The sequence below is a fragment of the Branchiostoma belcheri genome, unplaced genomic scaffold (assembly GCF_001625305.1).
Source record: "Branchiostoma belcheri isolate BF01 breed outbred unplaced genomic scaffold, Haploidv18h27 scaffold28, whole genome shotgun sequence".
Taxonomy (NCBI): domain Eukaryota; kingdom Metazoa; phylum Chordata; class Leptocardii; order Amphioxiformes; family Branchiostomatidae; genus Branchiostoma; species Branchiostoma belcheri.
Genome location: NW_017803887.1, coordinates 358,695 through 383,823, shown reverse-complemented (window position 1 = coordinate 383,823; position 25,129 = coordinate 358,695). Strand labels below are relative to the sequence as shown.

Genomic DNA, 25,129 nt, shown 5'->3' with positions numbered 1-25,129 from the left:
AGCTAGCTAGTAGAAGACAGACACACACGGCTTGCACTTCGAAGAAAAATCGCTAGATGTCGTCACGTATGCGTGCAGGGCCAAAGGTGAAAGGTGAAACAGAAGGCGTCAGCGTGGAGCGAACGCAACTTTCACACATGGTCTTTCGTAGTTTTTACCTTTCTGGTACGTAAGTACGCCTTTATTTCTGCCCTAAACCCTAGGTAAGATCCCAAGGCATGTGTTAAACTGTCTCACTCAGCGTAGTCAAGTGTATGAACGTGTAGATACATGTTTCCATGCATGTCCACACTCGCACACGCTGTTCGTCAGAACGCACGTGTATGTGCGCTTGGACTTTAAAGACTCTGGATGGATATTTTCTTCGGTCTATGGGCATTTCGTTGACCTTGCGAACACTTGAAGGTAGATTAAGTTGTGTACTTCTTAAGTAAGATATTCACTTTCGGGTGGAAAGAACTCAGGTAGTGTCGTTTTTTTCCTCAGAATGGTCCAACTTCAAATTACTACTACAATGTACTATGTAGTATGTGGTTTGGTTTGGTTTTCCTTTAATGCCCTCGATCATGATAATGATCATTCTGGCATACTCATTTTTACCTGAGCCAAGTGAAGAAAGTCGTGTAAAGTGCCTTTCCCAAGAGCACAAAGTTGGTGACTTGGGGCAGGAATCGAACCCGGGACCTCTTGGTTCTGAGCCAAATGCTCTGCTTGCAAAAATTATATATGTACCAGCTGACTGTACGTGAAGTAAGACTTAAACTAACTTTTAAAATCTTAACCCCACATAGAAACAAGTTGGTGAGAGGTTAGTTACATAAGATGGAGGAGGACTCCTTCCCTCGAGGTGGGACGGTCCAGAAGACAGACTCGGCTGACAGGACCAGGCAGAACAGGAGGGATGGACCAGCTCAGGACAACCTCTTCATGGTAGGAACCATGATAAGTCAGTTTACATTTTGAACTGTGTGTGTAGAAAGTCAAAGATGAAGGCACAACAATGTAGATCTTTTACTGGACCCAAATGTTATTATGAACCCAGGTACTCTCATCTGCCGAATAAACATACCCCCCGGAATAAACGTACCCCCCGGACAAATCTTCAAAATCAAATAAACATACCCCCGGAATAAACGTACCCCCCGGAAAATTACCAAAATTGACGGGTAACCTGTGTCTCTTGTACTAAAATGCACCCTTACTGATATATGCACAAATCTTTTACTGTTATTTGCAATTAGGAATTTAAATAGACAAAAAAAATTTCGTATTTTGATAAGCACCACCCATGACAATAGAACATTCAGACAAATTTATGCACGCGGTGATTGCAAAAACCGGCCCGAAAATGACAAGTTTCTCGCTACAATATGCGTTTATAAACGTCTTCACGTTGATGATTTGTCAATTTTTTCACACGAAGTTGAAAAAAATTACTGGTTTTCAAAAAATTAATAAACGTACTGTGCAAAATAAGAACGTACTGGGTGGATGTTTGGGCCCAAAAAAATAAACGTACCCGTATGTTTATTTGGCAGATGAGAGTAGGCTTATAGCGCAAGTTGCTGATTTATTATTTGAACTGCACATAATAGGCGTGAGGTATGCGATATAATGTTATTTGTCAAATCAAGAGCAATCATAGAGAAATATATCACACTTCCCACCAGACCCACGAGGAGTCTTAGGTCGTACATGCTTACACCTGTCAGATCTAAGACGTCAGCGTTCAGTCACTCCTACATTCCCAGACTTGTAACTATCTGGAATAAGTTAGGTTCTGACCTCCGTGGTACTGGTGTGCGAGCCGCTCATCAGTCTGATATCATAGCATTTAAACATAAACTGGCAAAAGTAGCCTACAACAGATTCAACACTCAATACAGTCTTGATCTGCCATGTACCTGGACCACTTCGTGTGGATGTAGCTCTTGTATTGCCTCAAGACCTCACTAGATATCGTTCCGATATGGTTATCTCTTCCATTCATTGTTGTTACCTTGATTATTATGGGTTCACCACACCACGAAGTGGTGGTGAACCCATATTGCTTTTTCTGATGTTTCTTCTTCTTCTCCTCCTTCTTCTCCTGCCATTTTTTAAATGGATTCAGCTTCTTCATTTTAGGGCCCAAGGTCCTGAAATTTGGTATGGGGGTACAGTGGGCAAATACCCCTAGGCGTTTTTTAAATTATTTGATACAGGCTTTTAGAATGGTTTTATTTGAGTTTTTTGGCTGTGTTATAGCAAATGTATTACTGTGTTAGTGTGCCTTGTTTACCACGTTTGGGCATGAGTCATCACAATGGAATGCAGGGCATCAACCAATAGGCATGCAGCTTTCCTCTATACTTCTTGCTGATTGGCTGTTGGGATTTAACTTGATTAACACCTGCACAGAGCATTTCCACCTGCACAGAGCATTTCTTGCTGATTGGCTGTTGGGATTTAACTTGATTAACACCTGCACAGAGCATTTCCATACTGACAGAATGTCTGTATTCAAGTGTTTTGGTAGGTATTTCAAGCTTTCCTGCTCCAGCATTGGAATGCGGGGCATGCACGTTTTTTTTTATTTTGAAAATCAACAGTTTGCATTATGCAATTAAAAATCCTAACCAATAAAGTAGGGAATAGCTATCCAACTGTTGGTTTAGTTGTATTTTACTTCATATTATAGTTATATCAATGTAAATCATTGTTTTCCCTTGTGTTTCTCATTCTTTCCCTGCCATGTGGTAAAATGTGGTGAACCCATCGCTGTATTTGCTCCAAAGCAAATATTGGCCTTTCTAGTGTTTATATGATATTTTGTGCCCTACTTGTATTATAGATTGTTGACTGTGTAATGTACATTCTTGTTGTTTTTGTATGTGGGAGGGCAACTAGCAAAGGTGCTTCGCACCTGTTTTGCCCTCCCTTTCACTTTGTGAAAAATTTAAATAAACAAACAAGAAGCCATAGGCGACAATTCTCCGTGAAGTATTATATATTGCAACAAAAAGAAGTAGCCATTGGCGACAATTCTCTGTGAAGTGTGATAAATCGAACAAAGAAAAATTGTTTAAACGCGCGTCGGCTCAGTCATCTTAAGACGCAACAACCAATCAGAGATGCGAGATGCCTACAAGTGACGCGGGAAGGGCGCGCGATGCCCGAAATATTTTTGCGTCAATATTCAGCGCCGTGATTCAAGAGATTAATACCCGGAAACAATTTTTTTCTTGTTTTGAACGCATTAACATGCATTTACGCTAATCTAGTATGATTCAGGGTTACTTTTTTTTTAACCTGCCATGGCCAGATTATCTAAAGATGTGTGTATTGTGTGTACAATCTATAGAAAGAGAAATGTACATCAGGTCCGATCATCCGATTTTCACGTTTCGGTTTTTTGGACTCGGTTCATGAACGTATTTTGGTTTGGCTCCTGGAATGTGCAAAAAAATGACTCCCGGGACTGTCTACAGGGAACACTCGCACATTCGCGGTGTATCAGGACAGCGCGACTGGTCGTCATTAGCGCAGTAACAGTTGCATAAACGGACGAAACCATTTCAAAGAAATGGGGATGTTTCGAAAATAAGCATTTACTCCAATATCAAAACAGCTACGGTAAAAATAAAAAGACGTGCATCATCCCGGACATAATGCAACACCACATGCGAAATTACACAGAAATGCGACGTACGGAAGAATGCGTTTTGGCTGCGAACATCTTCCAAAAAACTTGGCATCTCTTAACCATGGGCAAAAACATCTGGAACCACTTATAAAAACCACCCCGTATCTGCATGAACTTTTTTGAACCCCACTGCTATTCCAAACAACGCGTTTTTCTGGACCATTCCAATTCGCCTCGTAATTGTAGGGGTGCGTCTGCGATATTACATTGACCGCGAAAGCAGCAACGGCAAAAATACACATTCGTGCATCAACACGGGCATGCCCGCAGACGGCGTATAAAATTGCGTGCCGATTACACAAAGAGAACCCAGCGTTTTGACTGCGAACATGAAAAATCAGCCGATTACAACACTCCGTCCGGAGGTCCTGACCTCCTTCACGGAGTAATAAACAAATAAACAAATAATCACATTCCTACTACTAAGTATGTGCTGCTCTGTGGACAAGTTGAAACATTAACAAAACATGCCTTGCCATGGAAATGCGCATGGTGAGAACCATCATCTACAATCATGTACATACATTGTAATACAGGACAAAGTGCCTGGCGGCACATCACGTTCTGGGAAAGGAGGTGCAGCTGGTGTGGCAGGTGGTGGTGAATGAAAAATTATAGAAACAGATGACAAAAATAAATACCATAATAAGTCAGTTCCATTAAAAAAAAATGTTTAACTTTTCTTTCGTGTGTTACAGCCTCGTCCTGATGAGAAGAAGAAGGGTAAGAAGCAGAGAAAGAAGAAAGCAGAAAAGTCGGCAGAAAAGACAAAACGAGAATCAACCTCTGAGGCTGGAGAGGAGGAAGAAGGCAGCCTTCCAAACCTGGTCACCAGTGTACAGGTCCTTAGTTACAAAGTAGGTATTCTTATCCATATTGTATATCTGAATTCTGAAGTATAGTCACTTGGACTTGTGTGGTAACAATAGATTTCCGATCCAGGTACAGTAAGCATGAAACCTGTAATGTATTGTGCATAGCACATCTCATATAAGGTCATACACTATAAGGTTGGGTGTAACAAGTCGTTTGGTAAAATGTAGCCAGCTGCTGCCACGCCGCGTGCCTGCGAAGCTGGTGTGTTATGCCGAAGGGCGATTATACCAGCTATACAGATACAGTTACTTGCATTAACATCGTACAAGGTTAACATCCCATCTGTAGTTTACAAATATTGTGTCAGAAAATATATCATCTGCAAGAGGAAAAATTCTGATACAACATGGACCAAAAATCCAATAAAAACCGTGGAAAATTGGGGTTTCGCGCAGCCGCAGTACGTTCTGCCGACGTGCTGGTACAGTACATGTAAGCTCCCTTTATCCAATGTGTACATCGTCTATGTTACAGAAACTGGTGACAGGAATGCCTGTGCTGGGGTGTGTGAAGGAGGTTAGTGACTGTGATCTCACTTTGAGTCTGCCCGACGGACTGATCGGCTTCGTGCAGATCTCCCGGATTTCAGACACGCTGACTCAGATCCTGCAGGAATACGCAGAGGGGAGTGATCACACAGATGAGGTACAGTACAGGGTTATTTCTAGAAAAGTGATGTTAGACGATAATGTTAGATAATGTTAGACGATAAACCGTATGAGGGAGCACCACATGATGAGGGAGTGAATCTCCATTATTCAGATGTTTTTGACGATGTGATTTGAGGTTCATGCAATTGGCAAATTGGTAATTTATAAGAGGGAGCTCGCCAATTGCTGCACCCTTGTCCCTCTGTTCAGTAGTACTGTTTGGTTTGTTTGTTACTACCCACCCTTTGGTGGTAAAAATGCAGAATTTTAGTTCCCACCTCTCAAAGAAGTATGTGGATCGATCATTCTTTCTGTAATCTCCAATTGCAAGCAGATGTTTAAAAATCATGAGAATATCTACATACGATTTGTTTTTAGATAGTGTCAAAATCGCCAGGCAGTTTGCCCCATAAAAATCTCCTTTTAGATTAGTCTTTCCCTGGCTTTACTTAAATCTTAATACACATTTTAAAAAATTCACAGAAACTTGACTATGTTGCATTACAGGACCTCCCGACCCTCCCAAAGCTGTACCAGCCAGGCATGGTAGTGCGCTGTGTCATCGCTGAAGTGGCCAGGTCTAAGTCCGGTCACCCTCGGATTCTCCTGTCTCTCAACCCTCGGGATGTGAACCAGGGACTACAGGGGACAACACTCAAACCTGGGATGGTAGGGGTCGATTCTACTGTATTTCTTCTAATAAAGAACGCACCCCAAATAAAGGACGCACCCCCGATTTGGGCTTCATCGCAAGGCTGATAATTTATTGCTGTTCTGATGCTACCATAGCGTGTGATTTTTCTCGAGGGAAAACGTGAATAAAGCGCGAACCCCTATTTTGGCTTTGGCTCAGGCATCTATTTGAGAGTGGAAATGTCCAAAAAAGTTTGTCTCTTATTAGAGTAAATACGGTATTCCTTCACAATTTTCATGTTTGTCAACTGAAATTGTCACTAGATTTCGTGTCATTGTGTCTTGTCAATTCAGACATGTTTTTTTTTCATAAATATGTTTTTGGTCTTATGATGTGAATAAGTTAAAGATGATTTGCTCATCTGTTTATGTATGTTTCAGGTGTTATCTGGGTGTGTGGCAAGCATAGAGGATCATGGGTATACTGTTGACCTTGGGGTCAAGGGCACGAGGGCGTTCTTAAATAGAGCAGAAACCCAGGAGTATCTTCAGAACAGACAGATGGGTATGTATCTTCTTAAGATTCAGAGGTGTGAAACGTCATTGTTGCTCTCTTGTTATACTTATTTTTCAAGACTATCAAAGACATTAGCCTCGATAGCATTCTAAAAACTGGGGGGTTTTGGGGGTCTTCATGGTCTTTGGGAGCTTTTATGTGCTATTTTCTGATTGCATATAGACAACATAGCCGGCCTGGTTGAATTACCCCCGTTTAGAACTGGGCTAATCAGAAAACAGCCGAAGACCACCAAACCCCCAGTTCTATAAGCCTGCTACAGAGGTTACGAAGACATCATGCGACCAATAATTTTTCATTTCTTAAAGCCGAAACAATTTGGGCTTTGAAGTCTGCATCGGATTCCATTCTGTACTATGCAATGGGTGTACAAGACTTTGTTATGTACATGTAACACAACTGTTATTCACTAATGTCTTACCAAAACGCTTCAACTTTAAGGTGCTTAAGGTGTGCTTCAATATGTTTGCAAAATACCTCTGACCACAGTCCATAGTCAGTGACCTCTAACCTCTGCCCCTTGACCCTCAGATGACCCGATGCGGCCGGGTCAGCCTGTGCTGTGCCTGGTGAGAAGTGTAGTGAGCGGAGGACGGTCGGTCAATCTCAGCATCTCACCTACACTGCTGCAGAAAGCTGTGGTGAGTAAGGAAACAAACTCAAATATGAGAGATATTTCAATTCCTTCCTTACCTCTAGACATTTTATCAATTCTTTTAGGTATCTGTCAGGAATCTTTAAATGGATTTGTCGTAGTCCCCAGAAAAGTCCTGGGTCTAGCAATGTTTGTAATCCAGTGTTTTCAACCATTGCAAGTATTTTGTTTTTTCTCTGTTTCTTCTTCTTCTTCTCCAAACAAATAAGGTCAATGACCTGATGCAGACATCTGTCACCATGGTAAAGCTGGTGTTGGGTTACATCATGTTGCAATTTGCAATAGGGATTTAGACTCCTGTCACCATATATATGAATATGTTTGAGTAAGAATTAACAGAGCAGACCATATGTGAAGGTAAACATTATGCATTTGCTTTGCAAATGTTACCTTTCTAGTTTTTTCTTTCCTCTCCCAGGCCAAAGCTGACCAGGACCTGACCCTGGATACCCTGACCGCCGGCACACTTGTGGAGACGACCGTGACGTCAGTACAGAACCACGGTGTACTGGCGGAGTTTCTGGGCTTCACGGGGAGCGTCTCTCGTGTGCACGTCCCGACAAAACGGTCCGAACAGTACAGGAAGGGACAAAGGGTGGGTCACAATACCAGTTATAGTTTTTACTTAGAACTTGACATAGAAGGATAGTAGTAGCTTCCATAGCATGCCAAAAACTGGGGGTTTGGGGGGTCTTCAGGGTCTTTTATGTGCTATTTTCTGATTGCATATAGACAACATAGCCGGCCTGGTTGGATTACCCCCATTAGAACTGGGCTAATCAGAAAACAGCCGAAAAGACCACCAAACCCCCAGTTCTATAAGCCTGCTACAGAGGCTAGGATAGTAGTAGGAGGGTGAGAATATATTAATTGCACAGACTATAATTTGGATACACATACATGTACTAGTAAACCAAGATAGGAAAAATGGAGACAACAAATTTAGCAGTCATTCAACCAAAATCAAGCTACAATTCCAGCATTTATGTCTACTAAGACAGTTACTCTTTCTAGGATTCTCAACTCTAGAACAACAGGATGTTACAAAATAAACAACAACTTTTGTCTTTGTTCTTTCCCTAACAACACACACACAGGTGAAGGCATGTATACTCAGTGTACATCCACTCTACTACCAAAACAGTTGTTCTTAGTTTGAATTCTCAACTTTGGAATGATAGGATGTTAGAAAATAGCACAACAACTTTTGTCTCTGTTCTTTCCCTGACAACACACACAGGTGAAGGCATGTATACTGTACATCCACCCTACTACCAAGAGAGTGGCCCTGAGTTTCCAGTCTCGACTCTGGGATGGCAGGACAATGGTAGATATACAGGAGTTTCCTACCATAGGGACTATCTACAAGAAGGTGCCTGTCGTCCATGTGTGGTCGGGTATTGGAGTCACCCTGAAACTGGGTGATGAAACAGCAGGATTCGCAGCCGTGAGTACTGTACATTTTTATTATGTTTACTGAAGGAAAACATATTGTTTTTGTTCTGTTTCTTCTGCTTCTGTTCCAAAAACTGACCTCTAACCTGGTCAACTCACCATGGTAACTGGTGTTGGGTTACATAATGTTGCAATTTTATAGCAGGAGGGATTTAGAGTCCTGTCACCTTATATATGAATGTGTTTGAGTACGAACTAACAGAGCAGACCATATGCAAAGGTAAACAGTACAAATGTAATTGTACATGTTTTTTTTTCATTTTCTCACAGGTATCTCAACTGTCTGACCAACCTGTAGAAAACATAGAAACCACCTTCAAGCCAGGCACACAACACAGGTATGCAGTCAGAATTTTACAGTTGTCATCTGACACAATTTTCCAGGCACAGAAGCACAAAGCAGTGTGGGTAAGGGGGTGAACTCTGCCATCTTAATGTTTTTTTATAATGTTCTAATATCCATGTGTTTCATGTTTCCAGTTGCAGAGTGATCAGCTGCAGTCCACTGGATGGCCAGACTATCGTGTCGCTGAAAAAGTTAGTAACAATAATATTTTTTATTACACATTTATTAATTATTCAATAGCACTTTGCTCATTTGATGGGAATTGCTTTCAAATGGCAGTGTTCTAGCCAGCCTTTCCTGCCATTTAATTGATTCTGCCATTTTTGTTAGTTTGTTGCCTTTTCATTAAGATACTGTATTCTGTAGCATTGATTCTTTTATGTTTATTATAATATGATAATCATTGTAATTTATATAAAGAAACTCTGAGGAAGACGTTTTGCTAGAAGACCACATGAAAAGTCCTGACTGTTACATGTGTACATGTATATCTCTCCCCAGGAGTGTTATAGAACAACCTTTCCTGTGTCTACAAGATCTCAAACCTGGGCAAATTGTGGAGGTGAGTAGGATGGGGTTTAAACACATCAAAACAAACACAGGCTTCTTGTCACAAAATTTTGACAACATTTTTGTACCAGGCTGACATTTTGGGTAACTTCTGCAGTTACATGTTACATGGACCTTCAGGACATGAGTGGATGCCACTACCGCTCATTGCTACTTGTACAGGTTGAATGTCCTTTTTCTTCATTAAAGAACTAATTATTGTTCTGACCTAAAGAAGATATTTACAGAGCACAAATGGGGTTTTATGCACTGTATAGGAACAAACTTAAAGATGGTATTTCCAATGTTTAGGATGAGTGACATGGAAACTATTCTACACTTACCTGTCTATTTTATGTAGGATACAGAAGTTTTCTTTTACACAACCAAGATTTTTCACCTAAGTGCTGACATTTCGGTGTCTATCAGACATCATTCTCAGAGCTACTGACTGGAGTTCTGCTTACAGTGTAGGGTGAAATCTTGGTTGTGTAAAAGAAAACTTCTGTATCCTACATAGAATAGTGTTAAATAGTTTCCATGTTACTTGTCCTATACATTGGAAATACCTTGCCATCTTACTATTTTTGGGGCTATTTTATGTAGCAACTGTTTTGGTTAATAAATTTTCTTCCCCAGGGTAAAATAACATCAGTCCTGTCCAGCGGGATAGCCGTCTCCCTGTCTAACTATGTCCGAGGAGTGGTCTCCAGTATCCACCTCGCAGACATCATACTGAAAAACCCTGCCAAGAAATTCAACGAGGGAGACAACATCAAGTGCAGGGTGTGTGAATTGGTGTCGTTTTCAAAGCTTGCAAGGTTTAAGTAATCATTTACTGGTAAAAAGAGTAAAGAGGGTTATCTTACCGTACATTATACTTGACTTGTACAATGTCCTTATACCACTAGTTATACCTGTACAGTGTATCTGGTAGCCAGTATAACTGCCTTGCAGTGTATCTGTATCCGTTAGCCAGTATATCTGTATCTGTATAGCCGGTATAACTGCCCTGCAGTGTAACACACCAGCTTCGCAGGCACGCGGCGTGGCCACAGCTTGCTATATCACACCAAATGACTTGTTACACTCGATCTTTGCACATTTAATTGCATGATCTGTTTAAAGCTTCCTGAAGACTTAGTCTAACTCATACATGTGTACATGTATACATGTATGTACATGTGATATCCAATTTAAAGACTAATTACTGTGCACCCAATGTGTCGGATCATGTCCTGTAACCCTGCACAGGAGAAACTCAGGCGAATTTTTTTCCCAGGTTCTGAACGTGGCATTAGAAAGACGACAGTTGGCCCTGACTCACAAGAAGACCCTCCTGTCCTCCAAACTGCCCATCCTGGCCAGCTATCAGGCCGCCAAACCCGGCATGTGGGCACACGGATTCATACTGGCCATCCTGGAGTATGGCTGTATTGTCATGTTCTACAACAATGTCAAAGGTAATTCAAGGGTTTGTCTTGTTTTTCTTTACCTCAACTATATACTTTGAGTTTGTACATTGTATGTGTATGTTTGTGCGTGGGCACACAGATTTTTTACTGACCATCCTGGAGTATGGCTGTATTGTCATGTTCTACAACAATGTCAAAGGTATTCAAGCATTTTCCTTTTTTTCCCCTTATATTGAGGGAAAGCATTGTTTTTGGCTTCTTTGTGTGTGTCTGTTCTGTATATGTATGTGTTTGTGCCCCCCCTCTCTCTGTATCTGTGTGTGTGCGTGTATGCTTGGTGAATGTATGTTTGTGTGTGCATAAATGTTAGCAATAGCAACTATATAGTGTTACATGTTGCCATACATAAAGAGCAGTCCATGTGGTTCATAGTGGGAAACATCTTCATTTATCATCTTCTTAACACTTGAAGATGAATTTCTATGTTTCCCTAAAGTCTAGCTGTGCCATCTTAAGACAGTGTTCTTGATTCCCTTCATGATCAGGTCTTCTACCCAAGAGAGAGATGTCCCAAGAGTCCGTGGAGGATCCCCGTAAGCTGTTCTACAGGGGTCAGGTGGTCAAGTGTCGGGTCATGACCTGTAACCCTGCACAGGAGAAACTCAGGCTGTCTCTCAAGGTGAAGTCTCTTTTCAGTCAGAATTTTCTCCGACTTTTCTCAGACTTACCTTAGTGCAACATTTTTGGTGTAATGGGTTCACTGCAAAAACATAAATCATTATGCAAATATTTGTAACAGTGGGGGGTTTATAGGCGCTACCAACTGACCTGGCTGATGGGCCTAGACCTTTTCGGCCAAGTGGTTAGAGCGTCGGCATGTGGACTGGTGCCCGGGTTTGGTTGTGGGTTCGAACCCCGGCCTGGGACCCGGGGTTTCTATCTGTCACACATTTCATAATTTACTGTGACATAATATTTGATTTGTATATGAAAGTTATCAACAGTAAAATTTAATGTAAGCTGGCATACCTGTATTTCCAGTACTGGTAATCACTGCACTCAATATTCTAACATGCCCAAAGTGTTCATGAAAGGATTTTAACTGTTCTCTCGCCTTCTTTCCAATGTGCAGCCAGAGAATTCGGGTACTGCTGTTGCACCTGACTTTGAAGTTGGCAAGGTCTGTTCAAATTTCTCTTTATCAATCAACTAGTTGATATCATTTTTCATCTAAAAGTATGGAATATCACCAGCAACCTAGCCACTGTTTTTAGGAGGAGACGCACCTTACTTATTTGAATTTTCTTTATTCCACATTTTGTTTTTATTGATAATTTCTCAATTCTTAAATATTTTTCAATTCCATATGCTTGACTGATCTGTTATTTTTATTAGATGGTGGATGTCGAAGTCACAGAGGTCAAACCTGACAGCCTGGGGGTCAAGGTTCAGGGGTCAGGCACGCCGGGATTCCTTCCCATGATGCACCTGTCAGACCACCAGGAGAACTGTCCCCTGGTACTGAGCAGGTACAGCGCTGGTGATGTCATACAGGGGGCCATGTACTGCTGTAGCAGGGCTACGGGCGCTGTATCCTTGACTTTATCTTAAGTTTTTTTTTATGAAGGTTTACCACATTTTGTGGAAGGATTGACATAACAGGTGACTATCACCTCTTCAATATGTCAAACCTGAGACCAGACTGTAAGGTTTGAACCACTCACACCGGGAAGGTCCCCTACTTTTGATCCAACACAATAAAGTTCTCCCACCTAGATCTTTCGACCAGTCACTCTGGTCTTCCTCAGTAGACTGACCCAGTGAGGATTGTCAAGTGGCTTCTTTGAAGTGTGACATCAACCCTTTTTGACACTTCAAAGAAGCCAGGTGACAAGCTTCACTGGGTCAGTCTACTGAGGAAGACCAGAGTGACTGGTCGAAAGCTCTAGGTGAGAGAATTTCATTGTGTTGGATCACACTTTTTTTAAAACTAGAGCTAAAACTATGTTAAAACTTTGAACATACCAAAACAGATGAACATGTCTTTCATGATAGTATAAAGAAATGCCCAGTCTGTCCTTAACACGTTTCACCAGATGTTGACTCTAAAACCTTCCCTGAAGGCTGCGGTAACCTCGGGGCAGGTTGTTGAGAGGTTTGCAGACCTGCAGACAGACCGTGTGTTGTGTGGGTGGGTCAGGACAGTCCGGTCGTTCGGTGTGTTTGTGGAGTTCCCTGGTGGATGGGTGGGGCTGGCTCCAAAGGCTGTAAGTAAACAGACGTTTCAGCTAGTATCCACTATCTTTCATCAGCTGAAACATCTGACCGTTTCCATAATCATATCCAGTTGCTCGAGTACTTAGTCTAGTAACGTATCGTCTAGTTTAGACACCATTTTTACATTAGGTAAAGTCTTCTTACATTGGATATACAAAATGTACTGCTAGCTCGAATATGTTACTACTCACATACTCTTTTTAGAAAGTTATGTGTTTTTGATGTTTTGACTTTCTGTGTTTCCAGGCTGTGTCTGACAGGTTCATAGAAGACTGCACCAGTCTGTTCGAGGAGGGGCAGTCCGTCGTTGCCAAGGTGACAGAAGTTGATAGTGAGAAGCAGCGTTTTCTGGTCAGTCTGAAGCCCTCGGAGTGCCCCCTGCCAGCTGAAGGCGGTACTGCAGTAGAGACACTGGCGAGCCTTCTGTCTGAAAGGGACAAGGCAGTGCAGCAACTCAAAGCTACACAAGGTCAGTGACCTTTGCTATATGTACATGTACAGTGTACTTCACTCCCTTAAATGAAGTCTTCTATTGGGCCTGTCAATTTCTTTGTTTCTTTGTACTTCATTCCAAAAGCAAGACCAAGTCACCCATACATGATGATATCATGTATAAATGTACATGTAACTCATATACTGTTATCAAGAATGTTTTGTAGTTCCTCAATGTAAGAGAGACCTGTCTTGTAGAATTGTGTTTTGATAGTTGTTGCCATACACTGTACCTTGTACAATTGCAAAGCAATAAAGTTCATACAGAGTTACTGTTACAGTACTTATGTTTAGTTACATTAACAAAAAAAGTATTACACAATTTATAGTATAACATGAGATTATCAAACAATAGCATCACACTGTAACATTTACAGTGCATTCACATTTTTACCTGGTGTTCACCTTTTCTTGTAGGTTCAGACCTAAGCAGCCAGCTCGGCAAGGTTCTGTCTGCAACAGTGACAAACGTTCAGGAAGCCGGGATGGTCCTCAGCATACCTGACCTACAGGACCTGACAGCAGTGGCCAGCAAGACCCACTGTGAAGGGACTGATCTGAACGTAGGGGACACCACCCGAGTATGCATACTACATGTAGACATCCCTAACAACATTGCAGAGGTGTCCCTACGGTCTGACCTACTGGAACACGCTGGAGAAAAGGGGAAAAAGAAGAATAAAGGAAAGATGAAGAAAGGCGGAGAGCTTGCTTGCACGGTTCTTGATGCTAAAGCAAAGTATCTGCTGGTAGCATTTGACGGGGAAGAAGGGTTGGCGTATGTGACAAGAAAATGGCACCCGAACCGCGGGAGCAACGTGGGCATGGGAGACTCTCAGATTGGAGAGAAGTGTAAGATTAGGGTTGTGAAAGTTATGCAGGGCGGCGGGGTCATAGCAGTGCCTGCCGGGAAGAAGACAGAAGGAAGGAAGGATGGTAGGGAGGAACCTAGGGCAGAGAGGGCGAGAGAAGAAAAGAAGAACAGGAAGAGAAAAAGAGAGGAGAGTGACGGCCAGGACGGAGCTCAGGCTTGTGAAGAAGAGGGACAGAATCAAGCCAAGAAAATCGAGATTGGAGCAGCTGTGAATGTCGTAGTGACGGCAAAAGCTCGAGATCATTTAGAGGTCAAGATCAAGGGTCCAGGTCACAAGCAAGAGGGCATAGTTCACATATCAGAGGTCAAGGACGATGTGAGGGAGGGCGAGGCACCCATGGCCAAGTTCCAGCCGGGTTCGGTGGTTAGCGGGCGTGTCATCGGTATCTCTCACAATTGCAAGAAGGTGAAAAATCTTAAGTCACTTCCCTTCAGTCGCCCTGGGTTTGAGGAAGTTGTCTACGACGTGTCTTTAAGAGAAAGCGTCGTAAAAGCTGACAAGGACTTTGAGAAGTTCTCACTGCCCAATGAAAAGGAAAGGACCGACGCGTACAAGGAGGACCAGAGGGTGATGTTCTATGTCGAGTCTTTCCAAGACTCGCACCTGGAAGTCTCCATTTCCCCAGGTGTGCAGGGAAAGATAGACCTGCTCAGCCTCTCAGACAAGGTGGAGGACTTGGAGAATCCCTCCGCAGTGTTCAAGTCCAAGTGTGGATACCTTGGCACCATCACTAGTATCGATAAAGAGAGCTCAACATTGCACCTCTCTAGACTCAGCAAAGCCAGCAAGCTCTCCCCAGGTTTGGTAGTCAATGCACAGGTGGCTAAAAAGGTGCCCGGTAGATTGGTTGTGAGCCTTCCTTTTGGGTGCAAGGGCTACGCAGACTTAACCGACCTGTCTGACTCTTACTCTTCCCACCCAATGGGCACCTTCAAGGTAAACCAGTTCCTGAAGTGTTGTGTGCTCGAATGCAGCAGCAAACGGCATGTACGGGTGTCGCTACGACTGTCCAAGATCGGTGGAAAGGCGCGGAATGTCAAAGACCCAGACTACGAGACGGTGGAAGACATCGTAGAGGGTGACATCGTACGCGGTTACGTCGAAGACTTCAACAAGTACGGCGTCTTCGCTGCGCTCTCCCACAAGGTGAAGGGTCGAGTGCAGTACAAGCACGCCACGTCTTACTTCGTAAGAAACCAACAAGAGCTGAAGAAGCATTTTCCCGTCGGTAAGCTCCTCACGGCTAAGGTTCTTGAAGTGTCGTACGAATCGTCCCATCTGGAGCTATCTTTGTTGGAAAAGGACACAGGCGCACCAGACCCTCTCCCAAACACCTGCGGTTACCCGCTCAGGGCTTCCAAGGACCAGAAGGACAAGAAGAGGAAGGAGAGAGGGAAGGAGAAAGAAGAGAAGGGAAGGAAGAAGAAGAGAAAGGTGGAGAGAGATTCGGAGGAAGACGACAGCGGGGTAGAAATTGCTGTGATGAAGTCAACAGATGAAGAAGAAGAGTCAGTTCCAGTCAAGGTAGGGTTACTGTACACATGTAATTATAAAAGTACTTAGTATTGTTGTTTTGTGATTTCAAGTTCTATACAAACTTTAATCATACATGATTAGACAGTGTAAAATCTACATGTTCATACTATCTGTAGATAGCTTTCAGTTGGGTATACGTTAGGTGTACAGTGTAAATGCTGGCGCTAAATTCTTGCAAGTAACTTGTATGTTTGGTTTCACTTTTTTCTGGAACAGTGAAAGATGAAAGATTCCACTTTTTCTGTGTCATTCAGTGGAAATTATGTCTGTAAATTTTTGTTATGCTGAAAGACAGTTCTACTGGTCAAATACAAAATGTAGACACAACAAAAAGCACAATCATTATATGTTTTTTGTTAGCACAAAATGTATTCTTGAATGTATTCTTGTCAACCTTATCAAATCTCTGAGCATAGATTATACATGTATCATATTATGTATTAACACAATATTGTTCCTTTTTTTATATTCCAAGCAGAGTTCTGAAGAACAACGACCTTCTTCTTCGAAGAAACCACATTTGACCTTGACCAGTGGGTTCAGCTGGGGAGAGGAGCTGGAGGTGTCCAAGGTCGCCGTAAAGGACAGTGAGAGTGAGGACGAGGATGACCCTGACACAGAAATCTCACAGGTACACCAATTTATACATTTTATTTGTTTCTTTATTTAATCTCAGGACAGCTGGGTGGCCCCATTCAGCCTTTAATTATAGCTGTTTTCCGAGGGGGCCCAGCATGTTACAAGACACAGTTAGATGAATTATAAACTGTTCACACTTCAAAAGTAAAACAAAAACATACACATACTGTACCTCCCAAAGATAAACTTGATACATAGTATTACATGTACATTGTACTTTCTTTTGTAGTATGATGTTCTTTACATGTAGTTGCAAGCCATGTTATGGGTATATTGTAATCATATACTAGTACCACATGTACATGTGTATTTGTGTCATACCTAGACTACGTTAATGTCCAATACAGGATTTGCTGCTCGTGTGACAACTACATGTACAATGTAGCTGTATCATACAGGGTTTTAACAGTTACACCGTGTAGTATACATTGTACACGTCATGTATGATTATGTACATGCTTTTTCATGAATGAAATTCAGGAAGAGTAGCTTTTTTATTCTAATCTACATGTATGGGTAATGCTTCTCCAATGAAAGAAATCACACAAGTCATAATCATCATAAAATGTCACATCACAAATGAATAGGGTCACAATTTTACTGGGCTTTCAACTCACGTACATTTTGTTTGCCTAGAGGTACTAGTAAGTTTACGGGCCATTTTATAGAAACAAACATCTTCAATTGTCACAATAAAACATTAAATTTTGTTTTCTTCAAAATTAAACAAGAACTTGGATATACAAAAGTATGTAACTTTGTATGCCTTGTGATGGTTTACAAAGTTAACAAACACACTTATCACTGTGACAATAAAACATAGACTCATGTCTTCAAACTGACTCGTCAACACAATTACATGTATTAAGTTTCTTTTTTTATTAACTTCAAAGAACTTCAAGAACTTCAAAGTCAGTACTTGCCATGGCTTGTGACTTTGTACTTGTCTAAGGGGAAACAGTGGCACTCACTTCACACATATATGTAGCCTCCGTGGAGCAAAAACCAGTAGCCCACTGGCCTTGGTGTCCGGGGATCATTGCCAGTCCAACACAGTCATCGTTGGGGTCCTGAGCTGAATGATGCCATTGTCCCCAGTTGGACCAGCTGAGTGGTGTCCCATCCTCCCACACAAAGGTTCCCTCTGTCACCAGGTCTGTCAGTCCAATCCAGAAGCCAGGGACATTCTTAGTGCTCATTTGTTTGACCAGGAAGTCGTTTGTTGGCTTGTCTTTAGGCATAGCCAGGTGCCCGCCCACAGCCTGGCAGGCAGACTTGGCATTAGTGTAGTTCTTCCCAACGTCGTCATGCCATTTGTAGCACCTGTCCAGGAACTGTACATAGCCACTGGGACACACCAGTGTCTTGTTACAGCAGGCTGCAGGGTAGAGGATAAGAAAATACTTCATGCTAAATAACTACAATTGTGTTTGAATGATGTTTCCAGTCTGACCTTTTGACTCGGACCTGAATTTATGTTCATAATTATGATTTCTGTACCTTTTTGGCTGCCACAGACTTTTAGCCTGTTTGTTTATGTGTTTATGCGAATAAACCAGTCATCATCATCATCATGTTAGTTGCCTTGTCTTTAGACTTGGCGTCAGTGTAGTTCTTCACATCATGCCATTTGAAGCACCTGTCCAGGAACTGTACATAACCACTGGGACACACCAGCAGGCTGCAGAGCATAGAGAGGATAGAAAATACAGAGTACTTCATGCTACATGACTACAGTAAGCCTTAAAAATAGCCGGAAGTCTCAGAGATTTTCTTTTCAGAGGCACTGTGTGAATATGCAGTTCCATTGTATTACTAATTAATATTAGTAAACCTTAGCACTGTGTGAATATGCAGTTCCATTGTATTACTAATTAATATTAGTAAACCTTAGCCTATTAGTAACCTAAACTCTTAGAAAACCTCCTTTCCCATCTATTGCCAAATTAAGTCCCCCCCCCCTGCAGAAAAAATAAGGTGTATGTGATTATTGTACAGTGCACTTTTTTAGCTCTAATTCTAAAACTTGCAAGCTATACTACCGGGGTAATAATTTTATAGTTTGCACTGATGCACTTTAATTTAGGTTTAGCTGTTAATTTATATTGTACGGTATTGTATTAATGTGAAAGATTTACCTTTCTTATGGAGCCAGAACTCAGTGGTCACATTACTGAGCTGCTCCTGTAAGTCAGCGTTCTGCTTCTGCAAGTTGGGTATGGTGATGAGTTTCAGTTCCATCACCTGGCCCTGCAACTCAGCAAGAAGGGCCTCCTGGAATGCAAATACTGCTCTTACTCTTAGTCTATTTTTGAAGAAAATTTTCCATAAAAAACAGTGAAAGGACAGGAAACAGACCGACATGTACATACATGTACAATGTAGCACCTACCTGACTGGTAGCTGACGTGGCCCCTCCTCCCAGGTTAAACCCATGGCCAGGCAGGTTGATGTTAATGTTGACAGGGCCGTTCCCAGACTTTCCATCAGTCACCTCCCCTGAAGCCTGCAGCAGAGGCACCAGGACTGCCAGGGTCACAAGCACTGCTTTCTTGTTCATGGCTTCTTTTTTTTTAAAGAATCTTCGTGCACAAGAATCTGTAGCCTACAGGCAACTTTTCCAACTGCGCCACTGCCGTCTCACAAGGGAATGTTGTATGATACGCTTGTTGACATTACCAATGTAGTTCAACTTCAATGCCATCTCCCACAAAAGCGTCTGGAACGTAGACTGGTGGTTTTGTTTGCAGCTCTGGGTTGGGGCAAGGAAGAAGGTCACTAAAGACATCTGAAACTCAACATATTGTTAACATTTTAATAGTTGCTTGCTGGGGGGAGGTTCCTTTGCAATAGTTCATGTTCTAGTACACAATGTCATGTATTTCTACACCGTAAACGATAAAAGCCTCTGAAACTTAAGACTGGTGGTTTTGTCCACCATTTTGAACTTGGGGCAAGGGTGTACATGTATAGAGAGATTAGGTCAATAGAGTGACAGATACAGATACATCATGCCTTCGACACTTAGCAGTTTTTTTTACCTTTGGCTCACAGAAAGGTGAATACATGATTGTACATGTTAAGTGTTACACTTACATTATGTACACTCATTCTGGGTGTAGAATGTTTTTCATTGTTTTTAGAACTTTGAGAAGTGTACTTTTATTCAAAGAGATATATCTGAAGAGAAAGATTGATGTAGGCTAAGCAGCCATGTAATTTTTGCCATCAAAAAGCCTGTTTGTCTTAAACTTTGTTTCTTCCACAGCCTCCAAAGAAGAAGTCCAAAAAGGAAAGGGAGGAAGAGAGAAAGGCCAATGATAAGAAGTTGTACAAGGTAAGACAAGACATTTCATCTTTTTCTTTTCCGAGCTGGTATTAGGCACAAAATAATTTATTAGTCATTTTGTACATTATTTTGTACTAGATTGTACCTTGAAAATGAGTGCCAATATTGCTGCTAAAGACAAGTAAAAATGGTCTAAGCATGATACATTCAAAATTATGTTGAAGGTTAGACATCCAGGTAATACAAAACCAGAGGGGAAATGGCAAATGCAGGTTTATAAGCACAAACTCTGGTCTCTCAGTCACTGACGAAAGCTAGTGGATGATACCTGAAACGTCTGACCGTTTAACTTTAAACATTATAAATTATAATAGTAAAACGTCAAACTTTATTCCAACACACAGTTTACAGAGATCTTGCGAGATCACGTTGTGAAGTGATTGGTCATTAATTATCCAGATGAAGGCAACAGTGATCACTGAAAATTTGATCTCTGTAAACTGTGTGTTGGAATAAAGTTTAACGTTTTACTATGATTACTACCAACACAGATGAACTTTCATGATAATCTAAACATTATTGTTGTGGACCCCCAGGCAGAGTTGGCCCTACTGGACGAGGACCGTGCTCCCCAGTCTGCGGATGATTTTGACCGTCTGGTGCTGAGTTCTCCGGACAGCTCCATCCTCTGGCTGCGCTACATGGCCTTCCACCTCCACTCCACCGACATTGACAAGGCCCGCACCGTCGCAGAGCGCGCTCTCAAAACCATCTCATTCAGGTGGGCACCAGGAGATGTGTATGCTTTGGATGACTAAAAATAATTGTAGCCTGGTATCCAAACCTATTTTAGGCCACACCAATTTTTTTCAGAAAAAATATGAAGCGACAGGGCCAAAAAAAAAAAAAAAAAACAGGCCAAGGCACCCCATGATAGCCGGAAATGTTACAATATGAGCCATGAAGGGAACATACCAGGCTGGTTTATGATTAAAACAATAGATTTTGAACTTTTAATGAAACAAAATTGCATTGTTACATTGAAAAACTTAAACAACTAGGAAGAAAAGGACTTTCTTCAACCATTGGGGCCAAAATATGTCTTTCATTGAGCATTTTGCAGTTGATTTAGAACAAAAAAAACTTCTTTTTTTTGCAAATCAGAAAAAAATGGACAGGACAAATCCGAGAAACAACCAATTAAATTTGTGTTATTCAGCATGTTTTTGTACAGGCTGCGAGGCTGGTTTTTATGAATAAACTGTTACATTTCAGGGAAGAGAAGGAGAAGCTGAATGTGTGGGTGGCTCTGATGAACCTGGAGAACATGTACGGTACCGAGGAGTCCCTCATGGCCGTGTTCCAGCGAGCACTGCAGCACAACGACGCACTCACCATCTACAAACAACTCGTCAACATCTACAAACGCACGGACAAAACAGAGGCAAGCATAAAAGTTCATCTGTGTTGGTACATTAGTCATTATGAAATAAAGACTAAACTTTCTCTGCCAACACTGGTCCAGGAATGAATTGGGACTTATCCCAAATTTTCGGCTGACTCCTTCAACCTTGTTCATGGAATGGACCTGTCTACTATTGGAAAATCTACTCTTGGAGCATTCCAAGACGGGTCCATTCTGCGAACAAGGTTGAAGGAGTCAGCCGAAAACTTGGAGTAAGCCCCGGTTCATTCCAGTGTTGGTACACATGTAGAGAAAGTCATTTCAACACAATGATGCACTCACCATCTACAAAACAGGCAAGTCCTGGGGTCCCGGCTTCGAGTCCTGACATACCACTGAACTTGTGTCCTTGGGAAAGGCACTTTACAGGACTTTCCTCACTTAACTCAAGTGAAAATGAGTACTGTCTGTCCTGTATTTGTTTCTATGGGTTTGATTTCTTTTCTGTGTGCATTGAAGTATAAGATACCTGATTTTATGCGAGATGTATGAATTGGGAGGTGTTAATACTGTAGCAATGCAAGTTTTTGTAGGCTGGAAAGGTGAATAAAGCTAGGGAACAGTTTGATGACCATTTCAAATATTTTTTTATTCATATCATTTCAATCAACAGCTATCATGAAAGTTCATCTGTGTTGGTAATTACATGTTTAAAGTTAAAACTTTTGGTCCAACACAAAAAATTCTCTCACCTAGAGCTTTCGACCTTTCACTCTGGTCTTCCTCAGTAGACTGACCCAGTGAAGCTTGTCACGTGGCTTCTTAGAAGTGTGATGTCAACACTGGGTCAAAGGTATCTGGTAGACGATGTCGGCCCCCGTCGCGGTTCAATGTAGGGTGATGGGCCCTGATGTAAATGGCTTCCTTCACCCCTCTCAAGAAATAGTCTTGTTCAGTCAACAACTATTAAGAGAATTTTTCCTTGTTTTGTACAGGAAGCGGACCAGCTGTACGTCGCCATGGTGAAGCGTTTTCGTGGCAACAAGGAGGTGTGGATCAGCTACGGGCGGTTTCTTATGGAGAAGAAGCGAGCGGACGCGGCACACATCCTCATGCAGAGGAGCCTCAAGAGTCTAGACAACAGGGATCGTGAGTGTGTCTCTGTTGTAGGGTTAGGGGAGGTTGATTTGATGTGGCCAAGCCTTTAAAGACTGGTGACTGGACAGCCAGACACACAGAAACTGGTGTGATTTCGTCGAGAATGACAGACAAACAAGAACAACAATAACAGCAGGATTTAATGCAGGATTTGATAAATTGAAGGAATAGTTGAGTAGCTAGGGTATGGACGCGAGATCAAAAGGCTACGGGTTACATGATCTTTTCTAGTTCCGTATACTGACACTTGAGTGGTGAAACGATGTACAATCGGTTTCCCAACATCAACCTTGAAACTATAAGTGTCCTCTTGCAAGTTTAAAAAAACTGTATTGTATTATATAAGTTGGATCACTATTTCAAGTCCTGACTAAGGACAGATACATGTGTATAGCAGTTAAGCTCTTTGCCACAGATTAAGACAAATTGAAAAAGTACTGGATCTTCTCCCCCCAGATCTGGAGGTGATTTCCCGGTTTGCTGTGATGGAGTTTAAGCTTGGTGACGTGGAGAGGGGGAGAACCATGTTTGAGAACATCCTGAGTAACTATCCCCGACAGGTGAACGTCTGGTCAGTCTACCTGGAGATGCTGATCAAGACTGGAGATCTGGACCAAGTCAGGTAGGAACTAAAGGTTCTGGGTTCAAATCCCAGTCAGAGTTAAGTTTGAGAACATCCTGAGCAACTATCCCCGATAGGTGAACGTCTGGTCTGTCTACCTGGAGATGCTGATCAAGACTGGAGATCTGGACCAAGTCAGGTACGAACTAAAGGTTCTGGGTTCGAATCCCTGGTAGGTCCTGGTCTTGTGCCATTGGGAAAGGCACTTTGCATCAGTTTTCTTACTAGACTCGGGAGAAAATGAGTACCTAACTTCAATTAGGGACATCCTCTTGGATGGGATGAGATCCCTTGCTTGAGGAAAGCCACTGAGTTGAGTATATGTTAAGAGCTCATCCCACCACACTCATTGATGATATTAGGGCTCCTTCCTTTTGTGAGAAGGATCAACCCTATCATTCAAAGTTGCCCATTTCCTAATAAAAGTTCTCAGTATCAAAACAGATTTGTTAAAGCACTAGCCCAAAATTTCAACTACAAAATTAATACAAACTCCAACTACATTGCTACATAACTGTATATGCCCTTGTATTCATGTCTGTTTTATTGATTGATTGATTGATAAAATCATCAGGTGATTGATTGGTTAATTGATTGGTTGATTGATTGATTGATTGATTTCTGTTCTCTAGGCTTGCCTTTGACCGAGTTACCGCCCTGAACCTCAGCACTAAGAACATGAAGGGTTTCTTCAAGAGGTACCTGGAGTTTGAGAAGAAATATGGAGACGAGGACACCGTTTCTGCCGTCAAACGCAAAGCCATCGAGTACGTGGAGACAAAAGCTGGAGATGTGGCAACAACGTGAGACACTAAATGGCAGATAAAGCTGGCATCACACTGTCGTCAACTTTTTATGGAGCTTGTTGATCAACAGAATATTCATAGCCTCCGTAGCAGGCTTATACAGTAGAACTGGGGGTTTGGTGGTCTTCTGCTGTTTTCTGATTAGCCCAGTTCTAACGGGGGTAATTCAACCAGGCCGGCTATGTTGTCTAATGAAATCAGAAAATATAGCACATAAAAGCTCCCACAGACCATGAAGACCCCCAAAACCTCCAGTATTTTTTGGCATGCTATGGAGGCTAAGATATTCAAACAACATTCAAAATTGCCATTTATTTTTTGCCTGAAAATCTGTTACATTGAATGGAGATCTGTGAATATCAGCTGATCTCTAGAAATCAGACAGCAAATGAGAGAACACTGGCCTTATTGCTGCCAAAATGTTGTTTAGTGCAAGCTACTGCCCAGCTGTGTAATGCCAGCTTAAAGACAGCTCAGTTCAGTTCTGTTCAGTTGAGTTCAGTTGAGTTTTCTTTAAATTTCCTTATCCTGTTTAAGTGACACCTTGAAGGATCTCTACATCGTTATAGATTCTTAGGACACTTGATTGATAAGCATCAAACATCTTTGAATCCAAATCCAACTTAAGGCGCGGATGAATTTTACATCAGTGTTAAGGTTTTGATATTTTTTCTAATTATCTAACTATGGTAGTAACCTGGGTGTCTTCCTAGTTGTATTCAGGGGCTCCCATACTCACTATTTTTCTTTTACGATGGCACCCAGGCAACAATAGTAGCACAGAACTGCAAAGAAAAGTAAATTGGAAACAAACAGCAAGAACAAGGTGTAAAATTGTAATGAAGTACAACATGTTACTGTTACGGGTTGAATGGAATTGTCGATATTACATTTAAGTGCAACTGGGAAAATAGTCTTGGCATTCATAATTTGATTTGCATAAAAGAGTACAGAAAGATTTTGACACATTCATGATACATTGTAACAGACTGAGTAATACTATATAAATTATTTAGAGTAATCTTTACACTCTTTTGGAATAACTAAAATTAATGTATGTACTTTTGGTATCTATTCAATAATTCATAAAAAAAGCTTTAAATCAGACACATCTAAGTTGCCATTGGTCATTTGCCACAGTTTTTTCTAGTTTCCTAGCAAGGACAATATAGTCCTTCTCCTGCCTAAT

General features: G+C 41.7%; 1 protein-coding gene across 1 annotated transcript; it reads left to right on the top strand.

The window, feature by feature from the left end:
• The first annotated feature begins 822 nt into the window (after positions 1 to 822).
• LOC109472515 (protein RRP5 homolog) lies at positions 823 to 24,128 on the top strand. Its single transcript, XM_019772297.1, has 26 exons — positions 823 to 930; positions 4,384 to 4,542; positions 5,036 to 5,206; positions 5,719 to 5,880; positions 6,286 to 6,409; positions 6,953 to 7,062; positions 7,495 to 7,671; positions 8,317 to 8,523; positions 8,802 to 8,869; positions 9,012 to 9,068; positions 9,379 to 9,439; positions 10,066 to 10,212; positions 10,709 to 10,889; positions 11,387 to 11,520; positions 11,974 to 12,021; positions 12,237 to 12,431; positions 12,965 to 13,108; positions 13,365 to 13,587; positions 14,028 to 16,009; positions 16,497 to 16,652; positions 19,929 to 19,997; positions 20,546 to 20,730; positions 21,225 to 21,393; positions 22,350 to 22,503; positions 22,969 to 23,134; positions 23,767 to 24,128. The coding sequence occupies exons 1-26, from the start codon at positions 823 to 825 to the stop codon at positions 23,939 to 23,941; spliced, it is 5,532 nt and encodes a 1,843-aa protein (XP_019627856.1). The 3' UTR covers positions 23,942 to 24,128.
• Positions 24,129 to 25,129: the final 1,001 nt, after the last annotated feature.